Source organism: Chinchilla lanigera, unplaced genomic scaffold, assembly GCF_000276665.1.
Source record: "Chinchilla lanigera isolate Chin_1 unplaced genomic scaffold, ChiLan1.0 scaffold00020, whole genome shotgun sequence".
NCBI lineage: Eukaryota > Metazoa > Chordata > Mammalia > Rodentia > Chinchillidae > Chinchilla > Chinchilla lanigera.
Window position 1 is genome coordinate 22,121,735 of NW_004955421.1, and position 15,578 is coordinate 22,137,312.

Genomic DNA, 15,578 nt, shown 5'->3' on the forward strand with positions numbered 1-15,578 from the left:
AGAACAAGATAAACTTTTGCTGAAGGTTATACTACAATGGGTATCTTGTGGTGAGCATGGTTATATGTAGCAAAGTTGTTCTAAGCACATTCACAGAAGTTTCAACTTGTCAAGTCTTATGCTTTAGCTGAGTTCAGTGGCATAGAACAGAATGACTGCAACTTTATTGAACAGAATGGCTGCTCTTAGGGATTTCTGCTTCGATATGACATCAGGAAATTGATTCTTTCTGTACTAAAAACTCAATGGATTATGATACATGTGTAAATAAAGTATATACAAATAGATCATGAGTTTTATTTGAAGGAAATAGCAAAGATAATTCTGTTTCTAATTGGCCAGATACTACTACTTTCTATGTTTTGGTGATGTTCTAATAGATCTGCCAATTTGTGTGTTGTTGTTTTGTACTTAATGTGTATTTTTGGGGGGCATTCCTGTTCAAATTTCTGTACTTTTATATCCATTACATGAATTTAGCCAATGGAGCATTCATAGCAAAAGTTTCATGATTTTAATGTTTGCCTTTTCCTTTGAAGCATTTCCTCTCTTGACCCCTTTCCCTTACAGGTTGATGAAACTACCCTTAAACAGAAAAAGTTCAGTGGAAAAGGATCTCCATATTTTTGTTGTGCAAACTTACCAGCAAACATATTTTGAACATGTACTCCTGATACAATTGTTTATAATTTACATATCTTTGTACTGCCTTTGTTAGCTAGTATCTCAAAGCACAGTTTTCATATAAGGTAATGTTAATGGTAGTGGGCATGAATCTGTATTTTAAATAGTCATGATAACTTCAGTTTGGGGTTGACTTCTTATTAAGGGTGATTCGATCACCATTGTTTTTAATCTTTTAATGTAAGTGATGATATATGTATTCCTTATCTGTGTATTAGTTATTAGTAAAGCTTTTTAAGGATTTAAAATACATTTAAAAATGAAGTTTCAGCATTTTCCTCCTGCAATCCAAAGACAGTATCTTGCAGTCTCTGAAATGAGTACATCCCACCTAGGAAAACAATTTGGTAGAGGTCTCTTATGACAAAAGAGGTTGTATCTCATGATTTATGTATTAAAAATTCTGGAATATGATGGAGTAATAAGAGATAACTTTTTAAGTTGTAGTTTGAGAAAGGAACGAAAATTAAGGATCTAATTCTAGAGGCTAGACAAAGAACAGTAAAACAAAGAAAACGAAGGAAAAAGTAAAAGGGAGAAGAAAATGAGCACTCATTTATGATAAAACTCTTGGCAAACCTCCTTAGTGTGAGACCCACCACAAACAGCATTTGTAAGGATAAAATGGTTGAAACATTACTTTTAAATTTAGGAGAACACAACTATTACTGTGTTTATTCAATGAAACAGTAAGATTTTAAAAAGTGATATACAAATTAGAAACAAAGAGACAGTAATTGTTTGTGTAGAATATCCAACAGAATATTAGTAGTAGCTATTGAACTAATGATTTCAAATAAGAACTTTAGAAAGAAGTCAATAGAATTTATATAAGCTAGCAATAAACAAATGTAATTTTAAAGACTTTTATGAAAACAGGAACAATAAAAACTAGGAATAAATATGAAAAGATTGTGAATTTTCTGGAGGAAATTGTAAAGCATTAAAGAAGAATATAAAGACCTAATTAAATGGACACATACACAATTTCATATAAGGAAAGCCTATCATAAAAATGTCAGTTCTTCTCAAACTGCTCCATATTCAGTGCAGTTTTAATAGAAATCCTGTTAGACTTTAATAGATCTCATTCTACAATTTATGTGGAAGAGTGGAGGGTTTGAAACAGAAGTAGTATACAAGATAGGAAGCATATCACTTACTTTACTAGTTATTAAGTCACGGTGTGATAAGGGCACAGGAATTGACAGTAGATCTAGGAACAAAATAGAGAAGCCAAAAAATGACGTGTATATGTGTGAGGCCTTACTGTATCATAGACATGATGAAGGAATGGGGCTCCCATCAAATGGTTTGAGGTTGGATGTAATTACGGTACTACCTCAAGCTATGCACATACATGTGTAATTTCTAGATGGGTTAAAGAGGTAGGAATTTCAAAATATTTAAAAGAAATTATAGCAGAATGTTTTAAAACCTGTTAAATTTCTTTATAAGTATACTCACACATACATACAGTGTCCTATAATCATGTATGTACTTTTTCCTTTATTACAGTCTTTTTGCCGTGACAGTTTCTTTCCTCTTCCTTTTCTGTCTCCTTCCCCACTTAAAACCTTCCATCCCCAACCTGTACGCTAACCCTTGTCAACAACACCATTATATCTTCTATATTTTATTTATATCATTACTTGCTAATACAAATGTGCTCACAGATAATACATAAATACAGGAGTTCTGATTACCTGGCTTTTCAAATTTTTTTTTTTTTTTTTTTTTTTGTTTTTCTCCGGTACCGGGAACCGAACTCACGACCTTGCGCTTGCCAGGCAGGCGCTTTGCCGCTGAGCTAAATCCCCAGCCCCTGGCTTTTCAAATTTGCAGTCACATAATTCATACTTTTCTGGAGATGATCTTTAGGTCAGTAAACATTCTTTGAGTTTTGAAACTATTTTTGAGGGTTTTTTCCCCCAATTTTTATTTATATTATTTGTTTGTTTCTTATATCAATTTCTTAATGTCTTCCAGTGCAATTTAAAATAGTATATTGTACTTTTGTGTGGCTTCAATCCCTAATAGTATAGCATAGCCTTTTAGAACATTCAGTGATACACACAGCCCACTACAGCATACACACCTTAGCTTGACTACCACTTGTGTAGCCCCTTCTCTTTTTACAGTGATTTTGTGTTGAGTTTGACTTTGGAATTTTTGTTCATTTCTATGTGCATTTTGTAGTCCTCCACTTTTACAAAGAGGCTTGGTTCAGATAGCTTTTCTAACTTCCCTCTGTTGTTTTCATGGTGGTTTGCTTTCTAAGTCCTCCTGGCTCTATTATTTTTTTTTTTTTTAATTTTAAAAATAGAAGGAGGAAAACATTAACAGACAGACAACCTTTTACAAAATAGCAAAAGAACAGTGCAGACAATGCGGAGTTACAAACAAAGAGGTAGGGAATTAACAATGCTTGTTGTATTGCATATTGATATCTTCAAAGTGGTTTCTCGTGAAAACAGATATAGACATGCAATACTGATCAATCAAGGACTCATTGACAGTTTCTTTCAGCAAAGAAATAGAAGACAGTAGAACAGCCATGTTAACTATCCTGCATATACATACATACAAAATTTCTTCTTCTTTCCCTTCTCTTTTCCTGGCTGTATTATTTCTTCCACATTTATCTGGACTTTCTCTTTCCTTTTTCAGTTTTTCTATTGACTCTGTCTTGCTTCATTGTGGTCAGACTCCCAGCAATCTCTTCCCATTATGGGGCCAAGAAATAGAAGAAACCCCTGGTTGGTCAGTTTTAAGATTTCATAAGAGCTAGGCTGTGTCACAAGAAATGTGATGAGTTATTTTGAGATGGGGGATAATGAAGTGTTATGTAAGATCACTTACTCAACATTGATTAAGAACTAGAAATGATAGATAAATACACAGTTCTGCTGCTGCTGGCACCGGCAGAGCTGAATTATTGCTAGAAAATGCTTCAAGGATGTGGGTGTTCTAGTTGATAATCCTTCTTTAGGCAACAAGTCTTAATTACTTTGGCATGAGAAAAGAATTTTTTCCCCCATAGTGAAGGACTCCCCCCATAAATAATGGGTTCCTTTTAAAAAAAAATTCTTGTTACTTTTCTGTATTAAAAATATTTTACTTTTTCTCTAACAAATAGTCCATGGCTTACAGGAGAGTTCTATTTTAGAGAAGATTTTTTAAGAGGGTAGAATGACTTCACAGCAAGAGATCTAAGAGATACCTGTTTGGACAGTGTGTGCCAGAGATGATTTATAAGCGGCCTTCATCAAAATAATTTTCTCTTGCATACAGCTAAAGGCCTAACTTTTTAAAAGTGATTTTTATAGTTTCCTTGTTTAATGGGATAACATGTACTTCTGTGAAAGAATGAAATCATTTTTTCTTACAGAAAAGAAAACGAAGAGAGAAAGATGATGATGTTGTGAGCCTTAGCAGCCTTGATCTGAAGGTAAGCCTTGCTGCCCTGGCAGAGAAAACCATTTAAAAATTTGCAGGAAACGCTGAAAAGAATAAACACTGGGTTTTATGTGAGAGAAGAGTGTCTGTTGCATATTTTCAAGTACAATACTGAGTAGTACCAGCTGTTCAAGATACCCTCATTTTGCTGTTCTGTGTCTCGCTTAAAAAAGAGGGGAAACCACTCTTTAAAACAATGTTAGATTGTAACTGGTAACCACAAACACAAGTGCTGGAGCCAGGGCCATAACATATACAAAGAAAAGAGGTAGCCAGAGGGACTGTGGTGAAAAGGAAGGCACCATGCCATTCAGAAAGAGGCAGCATTTCTGTGCTTTAACCCGTTGGAGCACGTAGGACTGGCAGAATCTGGACCTTCGCGTGAAATCTGAACTTTAAATATTAAGTCAACAAGGCCAGCCCGAACTGCATAGCGAGGCCATGTCTCTAAATAAAGACAAAAAATAAGAAAATTTTTTTAAAAACACTGAGTCAGTTAAAAAAAGATAAAGCAACTCTACAAGTCAGATGTGGCCTCTAGGCCTCACGTGAGTCTTACGGTAAACTAAATTCAGTGCACACGTCTGTAAAATAAGTTCCATATTCTTTTTGTAGAGTTGCACATAAGTTACAAAAGCCTACTAGTGTTGAATTTTCACAGTTTGTGCCATATGGCAAATTTTATGAAAGCATCTTAGTTTTAGAGAAAAGATTATTATGAAAAAAGCTTTACATTTTTAAAATGAGATTTGTTTTGAATGTTTGACATACTTACATCAGTAGCTCCTACTTCTTACTAAATAAAAGCAAAATAAAAACAGTATTCTCCACTGCTGCCTTTTTTTTTTAAGCAGTACTGAGGATTGAACCTAGGGCCATTGCACTGAGCTACATCCCTAGCCTTTTGTTTTATTTTGTTTTGTTTTGTTTTTTGTTGAGATAAATCTCAGGTGCCTAGGCTGGTGTCCAACTTGCCACCCTCCTGCCTCAGTTGACCAGGGTTCTAGAATTATAGTAGTATGCCATCATGCCTGGCTCTAAAACTTAAATTTTTATAGATATTGCCTATTGACATTTTAGCAAATCCAGCAAGTCAGGTTTTTCCTTATAGTATATAGTATCTTCTTATAAGAATTATGTGTTTTAAGTGTTAGGCTTTTTGCAAAACAATTTCAGTTGCATTTAAATAATAGATACTATGAAATAGGAAGAAACTACTCAAATAGGAAGGGGAACTTGAGTGGGGAAGGGGAAAGGAAAAAAGGGAAAAAGATGAAAAAAGAAGGAAAAGTGGAAACAAAGCTTTTGTAAATAAAGAGGGGAAGAAGGCTCAAAGGGCGGAGAATGGGAACAAAGAAGAATCAGATTATATCATGTAGAGGTATAAATTCCCTATGGTAAATGTGATCATTATTTATACCTAAAATGTACCAATAAATTTAATCCTTGAACCTAGAAAAAAAATGTTGTATTTTAAAAGTCTGAACTGGCAACCCCGAGTATTTTTGGATATGTTTCCAATCAAATTGTATACAGAAGTAAGACAGTTTTTATAAGATAGTTTGCCACATATATTTATGTAGTCAGATCTACTTTTCTTTAGCTCAGCTTTAGCAGTTACCAGGATATGATCAGATCAATTTTGTTTCATCTGTCCACTCACTTTTGCCTCCCTTGGGTTATTTTGAAGCACACTGCAGCTGTTCTAGTACTTCATGTCTTAATATTTTGTTAGCTGTCAATTATTTTCAATGTTTTAAAGATAAGTACTTTTAAAAAAATATTTAAATGGAAAAAATTTATTACAGCTAAAGATACATTGCCATGAATCCTCAAAAGGCTCCCTCTCTTTTTAAAAAAAAATATATAATTTTATAATTTTATTTGTTCATGTTCACAATTCATACAGTTTATGGTCATCTAGGGGAATGGTTACACATACATATTACAGCTTTTTTTAAAAATCCCCTTTCCTCCTCTTCCCCTCTCCTCCAATTCCTCTGTCCCTTTTTCATAATTGATCTTATTTGTCTTAACTCATGTTATGGCATATGGTGCTTACGTTAGTTGGTGTTATTAGGTTCCAGTACATACCACATCTTTATTCTTCTCATTTCCCCTTCCCCTTCCATCCTCGTCACCCCTCGCCCTTGTTCCCTTGTTGTTGTTGTCGGTGTTTTTTTGAGACTGAGTCTCGCTATGTGCTGCATGCTAGCTGTAAACTTATTATGTAGCCTGGGCTGGCCTTGAACTCTCCAATGACTAGAGATGTTGAGCATTTTTTCATATATTTGTTGACCATTTGTATTTCTTCCTCTGCAAAGTGTCTGTTCATTTCTCTTGCCCATTTTTTAGTGGATCTTTAATTTTAGGTGGTTTAATTTTTTTGAGTTCTTTATATATTCTAGTCATCTATTTGAGGAGTAGCTGGCAAAACTTTTTCTCCCGTTCTGTAGGTTGTCTCTTCACTTTTCTGACTGACTCTTCCACTGTACTGAAACTTTTTACTCTGATATCCAATTTGTTGATTCTTACTGCTTTTTCTTGTATGACTGAGGTTCAGTTTAGAAAATCCTTTCCTATGCATATATCTTCAAGTGTTTTACCTATTTTATCTTCTAGTAGGTGTAATATTTCTGTTTTAATGTTTAAATCCTTGATCCATTTTTATTTTTATTTTTATTTTTATTTTTATTTAATACATGATGAAACATAAGGGTCCACTTTCTTTTTTTTTTTTTTTTTTTTTTTTTTTTTTTTTTGGTTTTTCTCCGGTACCGGGAACCGAACTCACGACCTTGCGCTTGCCAGGCAGGCGCTTTGCCGCTGAGCTAAATTCCCAGCCCCAAGGGTCCACTTTCATTCTTCCCCAAAAGAAAACCAGTTTTCCTAACACAACTTGTTGAATAGGCTGTCTTTCTTCCCACATACAATTGTGGTTCCTTTGTCACATTTAAATAGTTGAATATTTAACATGTTGAATAATAATAGTTGAATAGTCTGAGGAGGTTTCTGTATCCTCATTCGTGTTCTAGTGATCCACATGTCTGTTTTTGTTCCAGTACCATGCCATTTTTATCACTATTGCTTTGTAGTATAGCTTAAAGTCAGGTATTACTAGGCTGCCTGCTTTGCTCTTATTGCCCAAATTTATTTTTGCTATTCTGAATCTCCTCTGGTTCCATATGAATTTTAGGATTGTTCTAGATCTGTCAAGCATGCTGTTGGTATTTTGATTGGGACTGCATTGAATCTGTATAACAGTTTTGGAACTGTTAACAGTTTTGGCCATTTTGGCAATATTGATTCTGCCCATCCAGGAGCAGGGACATCTTTCCATTTTCTGATGTCCTTTTCAATCTTCTTGAGAGTACTGTAGTTTTCTTTGTGGAGGTCTTTTACTTTCTTGGTTAGGTTAATTCCTAGACATTTCATTTTTCTTGAAGCTACTTTGAATGATATTGTTCTCATAATTTCCTTCTCATCCTGTTCATTGTTGGTATACATAAATGTTAATGATTTTTGTGTTAATCTTATGTCCTGCTGCTTTGCTGAAGCTGATTCTAAGAGCTTTTTGGTAGAGTTCTTTAGGTTTTCTATGTAGGGTATCATATCATTTCCACATAATGATAATTTGAGTTCTTCCTTTCTTATATATAGCCCTGTTATTTCTTTCTCTTGCCTAATTGCTCTGGTTAATATTTCAAGTATTATGTTGAATAGAAGAGGTGATGGTGGACATCCATGTCTTGTTCCTGATTTTAGGAGGAATACTTTTAGTTTTTTCCCATTTAGTATGATGCTAGCTTATTGGTTTGTCATAAATAGCCTTTATCATATTCAAGTATGATCCTTATACACCTGTTTACTTCAGGGTTTGTATCATGAAAGGGTTTTGGATTTTGTTGAAAGCCTTTTCTGTGTCTACTATGATGCTGTGGTTTTTGACCTTGCTCCGGTTTGTGATGTATTACATTTATTGACTTATATATGTTAAACTGTTCTTGCATCTCTGGGATGCAACCTGTTTGATCATGATGTGTCATTGTTTTGACAGTGTGTTGCATTTTGTTTGCTAATATCCCTTTGAGGATTTTTGCATCTGTGTTCATTAAAGAGATTGGCCTGTTGTTCTCTTTTTAGCTGGGTCTTTATCTAGTTTTGAGATCAAGATAATGCCCGCTTCCATGAGTGAATTTGGGAGCACTCCATCCCTTTCAGTTTCTTTGAACAGCCTTATGAGTATTGGTGATATAACATCCTTAAAAGTTTTATGGAATTCTGCAGTGAATCCATCAGGCCCTGGGTTCTTTTTAGTTGGTAGATTATTACTGAATCAATGTCGTTGCTTATTATTTGGTTGTGAGGCATATTTGTCTTTGGGTTAGTTTTAGTAGCTTGTGTGTGTGTCCTGGTTTTAGGAGGAATACTTTTAATTTTTTCCCATTTAGTATGATGCTGGCTATTGGTTTGTCATAAATAGCCTTTATCATATTCAAATATGATCCTTATATACTTCAGGTGTCCATTCTTCAAAATTTGCTAATTTGTTAGAATATAATTTTTGAAGTAGTTACTCTCCTGGATTTCAACAGTGCCACTTTTTTTATTTATAATTGCATTGATGTGAGTGTTTTCTGTTTATCTTGGTGAGTCTGGCTAAGAGCTTAATTATTTTATTTATTTTTTCAAAGAACCAGCTCCCTCTTGGTTCCTGTATACGCCCATCTTACTGCAGATCTTCTTCAAGCTATTGTTTTCCAGACATTTTGTCCTGGAAAAGCTGAGTTGCTGGCACTCACTGCCACATCATTTTATCTTGCCAAGATAAGTACTTCTAAAACATAATTAAACCATTTTTCACAAAATAGTACAAATGACAAAACAGTTCCTTAACTATCATTAGATTCAGTGTTCACGTATTTCCCCTGACTTACATGTTTTTGTTTACTATTTAAATTGGAATCTAAATAAGATTCATACGTTAAGAGTAATTTTTTGTGTGTTTGATGCTGGCAATTAAACCCAGGACCTCACACATGCTAGACAGGTGCTTTTATCTCTGAGCTACATCCCAACCATAGTGACGTCTCGGAAGTATTTTTTAATTCATAGGCTCCCCCCATAGCTTCTTTTTTTGGCTTTATTTTTAATTGTTAAAGACATTGTCATTTTTTTCTGTTGAGCTTTCCATTCATGGATATTCAAGATTGCATCCATATTATCATTACCATGTTCCTTATTCCTTGTATTTCTCATAAGTTGGTAGGTTGATTTAAAAACCTGATTAAATTTGTGTGTTTTAGACTATGTACTTTCTTCAGAAAAGTACATAGTACATTTTTTGCGATAGACTCAAAGTTGATGATCAACACTTAGTTCCATTTTTTTCATTAGATACTAGAAAACAGTGATATTATACCTTTATCAGTCTTCTTTGTTACCTGGAGTATGTGTGTGAAGAAAATTTCCCATGTCACCATTTGGCTCCTCCAATGTACTACTGATCTATAATAAAGATAGGACAAGCAACCCATCCTTTTTTTAATTAATAAGTTTGATTCATTAGCATTCTCTAAAGGAAAAGATTTTGTCTTTCTAATATTCTTACGAACTCAGGGATATAAACACATTTATTTTGCTTTGATTCATTTCAGCAGTTATGCTTACTGATGCCTAATTTACCTTTTGTTGGCCATTTCAGGATGCTTCCTCTGTCCTTTTCACATGGCCTTCCCCTCCTGTCTAGAGGTTTACTATCTTCTTTGCCTTCCCAAGATAGCAAGTCTATTACTGCAGGCCTGCTTGTACAGTTTTTTCTGCTGCATACTTAAAATCAGTCACCTTTAAAGGAGCCCTGGTTTCTTTAGGTGAAAAGTCTCACAAGGTGATTTTTTTTTGAAAGTGTGGCCTCATACTCTCTGAAATCTTTCTTTTCTACTCCGTTTTATCTGGACTTTGCTGATGCTTTTATTGCCCAGTCTCAATTTGGATTTTTTTCCTGACAGTTTTTCTCACAACAGTGGTAGTTTTGAAATTTATATAGTCCAGGTTACTTCAGTTTCTGTGGGCACTTTTCTTGCCCTCACCGTAGGAATTGGACCCTTCAGAACCCTTCCCAGATGAGGTGCTGTTTTCACACTAGCAAGAAGTTTCATTGGAAGTTGAGGGGTTTTCCTAATCTCAGGGCTTTCACAGAAACCCCATGGTCTTCGTTTTCTTTCTTTATGTACAGTACTGGTACCCTGAAGGTCTCCTGAACGTCTAATTTGTTACTTTCTGTTCTTATTTTGAGATTTGAGAAAAACTTAAGATTCTTCTTTTTGTTGTAAATTGGTGGGGGGAAGGTTCTCTTTCACTATGTTAATGCTTTCTTTAGAGTTTAGATTTGTCAGTGATTTAACTTAGTAAGGAATGAAATCACAGGGTAGTAAAATTAGCCAAAGAACTAGGAAACACAGGTATTCTAATCATTTAAAGAAAGACTGATGGAATAACATTGCTAAACCAGTTATAAAAAAGACTAATAAGTTTATTTATATCTCTGCCTACAAAATCTATTTGCATTGCTGTGAGTTTTCTAGAATTGACTCTTCTGCCTTTGTAGAGTTGTAAAAAAAACAAAATAAAAGCCCAGTCAGTGGGACATGATGGCATACTCTTGTACTTCCAGCACTTTAGGAGGCTGAGGCAAGAGGATCACAAGTTCAAGTTCAGCCTGGGCAATGTAGTGACCTTGTCTCAAAATTTAAAAATAGAAAAAGGGCTGGGCATGTAGCCCTGTGTTCAGTCCCCAGTACTTCCCCCCACCACACACGCAAAGCCTAATCAATAGTAAATAGTGATTCAAACAAAAAATACATAGCCATTAAAAACAAGAGAATACACTGCAAGGGCATTCCAGCATCCTTTCTATCCACTTTCAACTCTTGGATTTTTTAACAGCCCCTTCTCATAATAATCCCCCAAAATTATTCATGATCATAAACGTAGATTCAGTAAGCAGTGTTAACACAGATAACCTTCTTATAGTATGGTCAGCAAAACCTGTGCCATCTGGAGTTTAGAACTATTTGGTAGGTCTTAACCATTGGTATATTATCAGAGTCCCTTAAACTTAGTTTTAGTATTTGAGTTTCTTCTGAGCAGATCTAACTATTTGTAAGCATTGAAATTTCATTATCTTTTATTCTTCCAATAAGATTTTCCAAAGAACAAAGGATCAGTCCTGGGCCAGTGTGTTGGAAGGTAGGAGATTTCATCAAGCTGCTAAGAATGGCACACAGTTTGAGATGCATAGACTATTTCCGGAATTTTTTTATTGAATATTTTTTGATGACACTTGGCTGCAGGTGAAATTTTAAAGAAAGAAAGCTGCTGCATTTAATTATGACATTGTGAACTGAAAGGAAAATGCTCAAAAGTAAAGGGTAACTGGGGTGTGGGAAAAGAGAAGGGGAAATTATGTATGTATGTATATACAGGATAGCTAACATAGTTGTACTACTGTCTTCTATTGCTTTGATCAATATTGCATGTCTCTGTTTGTTTTCCTGAGAAACCACTTTGAAGATATCAATATGTAACACAACAACCATTGTTAATTTCCTACAACTTTGTCTGTAACTCTGTATTGTTGGTATTGTTCTTACGCTACTTTGTAAAGGGATATTTGTTTGTTAATATGTTTTCCTTTTTATTTTTAAAATAAATTTTAAAAAAATAATTATGTCAAGAAAGTACAAAAGAAGGCTAGAGACACAATCTAGCTTTAATCTTCCGCATGGAAAAACCAGTTTTTCCAGCACCATTTATTAAAGAAGCTGTCTTTCTTCCAGTAAAGGCATTTGGCACCTTTGTCAAAGAGTGGCTAAGTATGCCTAGAGTTGTTTCTGCATCATCTAATCTGTTCCATTGGTCCTCAGGTCTGTTTTTCTGCCAGTAACAGAGTATGTAGTTTTTGTCACACTAGCTTTGTAGTATTAATTTCAAGTCAGGGATTGTGATGCCTCCTGCCTTTCTTTTTTTGCCCAGAATTCCCTTTGCTATTCTAGCACTCTTCTGGTTCCAAATGAATTTTAGGATTGTTTTCTCTAATTCCATGAGATATGCTGCTGACAGTTTGATTGGGATTGCATTAAACCTATATAACAATTTCAGAAGTATGGCCATTTTCACTGTGTTGATTCTTCTATCTGAGAACGAAGGATATCTGTAGTTTTCAATGTAGAAGTCTTTTATTTCCTTCTTTAGATTAATTTCTAGGTATTTGATTTTTTGGATACTGTTGTGAAAGCTGTTGTTTCCCTAATATTTCTCTCAGTGAGTTTGTTATTTGTGTTCAGAAAGGCTATTAATTTTTTAGTGTTGATTTTGTATCCAGCTATGCTTCTGAATTTGGTTATTAGATCTAGAAGTCTATTGGTGGAGTTTTTGGAGTCCTCTATGTAGAGTATCATGTCATCTGCAAAAAATGATAATTTAACTTCTTTCTTTCCTGTCCTTATTCCTTTTGTTGTTTTCTCTTGTCTAATTGCTATGGCTGATGTTTCCAGAACTATGTTGAATAAGAGTAGTGATAGTGGGCATCCTTATCTTTTTCCTGAATTTAGAGTGGAAGCTTTCTGTTTAGTATGATGATGGCTGGTGGTTGTTATCAATGGCTTTTATTAGGTAGAGGTAAAGACTCTTTATTCCAAGTTTTTTTATGGTTTTTATCATGAATGGGAGTTGGACTTTGTCAAATGGTTTTTCTGCATCTATTGAGATGATCATTTGTTTTTTGTCCTTGGTTTCTTAATATGGTATATTACATGTATTGATTCATGTGTGTTGAACCATCCCTGCATCCCAGGGATGAGTCCTACTTGGTTGTGGTGCATTATCTTCTTGATGACTTGCTGCATTCTGTTTGCCAGTATCTTACTGAGGATTTTTGGATCTGTGTTCATAGGGAGATTGGGCTGCAGTTCTCGTTCGTGGTTGGGTCCTTCTGTGGTTTTGGTATCAGGGTAATTCTTGCTTCCAGGAACGAGTTTGAGAATATTGCTTCCCTTTTAATTTCATGAAAGAGTTTGAGAAGTAGTGCTATTAGGTCTTAATCTAACTTTCTTGTAGAATTTAGCAGTGAATTTATCAGAGGTTGGACTTTGTTGGTAGGTCTTCAATTACATCTTCAATTTGTTGACTGATATGATTTATTTAGAATTTCTGTATTTTCTTGATTCAGCTTTGGTAATTCATATGTATCTAGGAATCTGTCCCTTTGGCATTTTCCATCTTACTAGAATAGGGGGCTGGGGATTTAGCTCAGCGGCACAGCACCTGCCTGGCAAGCGTGAGGTTGTGAGTTCAATTCCCTGTACTGGGGAAAAAAAAAACCAAAACATCTTACTAGAATAAAAATTCTTGAAGTAGGTATAGGTCATTTTCTGGATTTCTGCAGGAACTATTGCGATTTCACCCTTTCCATTCCTAATTGTATGGATTTAAGTATTTTCTTTCTTTTTTTGAAAAGGTTGGCTAAGTATTGTCAGTTTTATTTAGTCTTTCAAAGAACTGTTCACTTCATTGATTCTTTGTATTGATTTTTTAGTCTTCATTATTTTAATTTTTGCTCTAATCTTTATGATTTCCTCCCTTGTACAAGCTTTGGGCTTGACTTGCTCTTCTTTTTCTAAGAGCGCAAAGTTCAACATCAAGTTATTTATATGCATTTGCTCTGTTTTCTTGATATGGGTATTCACTGCTATAAATTTCCTTGTAGGATTGCTTTCATTGTGTCCCATAAGTTCTAATATGTTGTATTGGCATTATTGTCTAATTGTATAAAGAATCTAATTTCTTTTTTAATTTCACCTGTGACCCAGTGCTTGTTCAGGAGGGTGTTATTTTATTTCCGTGTGTTTGTGAAGTTCTTGCGGTTTCTTTTGCCATTGATTTCCAATTTCATCACACTATGGTCTGATAATATGCATGGGATAATTTCAATTCCTTTGTATTTATTTAAGCATGTTCTCTGACCTAATGTGTGCTCTGTTTTGGAGAATATCTCCTGTGCAGCAGAGAAGGATGTCTATTCTGTTGTCGTGGGTTAGAGAACTGTAGATATCTACTAATAAGTCCATTTGTTCAAATGTTTGGTTCTGTTCTAATATTTTGTTATTGACTTTTTGTGTAGTTGATCACTTTGTGACAGTGGGGTACTGAGGTCCCCCATTACAATTGTATTAGTGCTTATTTAATGTTTTGTGTCTGCTAATATTTGTTTTATATAGTTGGGTGCACTGGTGTTTGGTTCATACGTAGTTATGCTTGTTACCTGTTCCTCTTGGTCATTCTGTTTACAAGAACATTGTGACCTTCTTTGTCTCTCTTAATCAGTCTTGGCTTGAAGTCCATTTTGTCTGCAAATAGAATAGCTACCCCTGCTTTTTTTGGCTTCCTGTCACATGGACTGTTTTCCATCCTTTGACTTTCAGTTTATTAATTTCTATTTGAATTAAATATATTTTTTGAATGCAGCCTATTGTTGGATCTTGTTTCTTGATCCATTCTACAAGGCTGTTACTTTTGATTGGTGAATTGAGGCCATTAACATTGATAGTTATAACTGATATGAATTGACTTACCCTTGTCATGTCATTTTTCTCTTGTTGGCAGCCTGTTTTTCCCCTCTGTTTAATTGATCGCATTCCCTGGTAGATTCATTGTGTTGGTTTTGATGGAGTTGTAATCCCTGTTTATCTCTTCCTAGAATGTTCTTTAGAACATTTGAAGTGCTGATTTGGTGTTCATGAATTTCCTTAGGTGTTCTTTGTCATAGAAGTATCTTAATTCTCCATAAATTTTGAAAGATAGTTTTGTGGGTACTTGTTGATTATTTTCTTTTAGGGCTTAAAATATTTTATTTCAGGTTCTTCTTGACTTGAAGGTTTTGTTGAAAAGTGTGCCGTGATTCTGATGGGCTTTCCTTTATAGGTGATTTGTTTACTTTCTCTAGCTGCTTTTAATCATCTGTTCTTGTGATGAATTTCTGGAAACTTCACTACTGTATGCCTCACTATAGGTTTTTTTTTTTTTTTTTTGATCATGGCTAATTGGAGTTATATATACCTCACTTACTATATGTCAAATTCTTTTTCCCTGCCAAGGAAATTTTCTGCCATGACTTCTGTGAACAGGTTTTTTATGTCATTTATGCTATCTCCTGCTTTTCCTTTTTTTTTTTTTTTTTTTGAGGCAGCGTCTTGCTGTGCAGTTTAGGCTGGCCTTGAGCTCACCAAGATGCCTGGATTAGATTTCTAGTTCTTTTTAATAGATACTACCTTTCTAATTCTGATTTATGTTATCTCATAGCTAATTAGAAATGCTATTATAGTTTTTTGTGTTTTATCAGCATGTTTATCTTCAAAGGGAGAAAAGTTCAGCCTAAT

At 34.6% G+C, this 15,578-nt stretch overlaps 1 protein-coding gene across 1 annotated transcript in view; it reads left to right on the forward strand.

The window, feature by feature from the left end:
* The window catches only part of Net1 (neuroepithelial cell transforming 1), a 49,077-nt gene that overhangs the window by 16,443 nt on the left and 17,056 nt on the right, over positions 1-15,578 (forward strand). Inside the window, exon 3 of the mRNA XM_005383837.2 lies at positions 4,076-4,135. Within this exon, the coding sequence (XP_005383894.1) occupies positions 4,076-4,135 (60 nt within the window). The remainder of the gene's footprint in view (positions 1-4,075; positions 4,136-15,578) is intronic.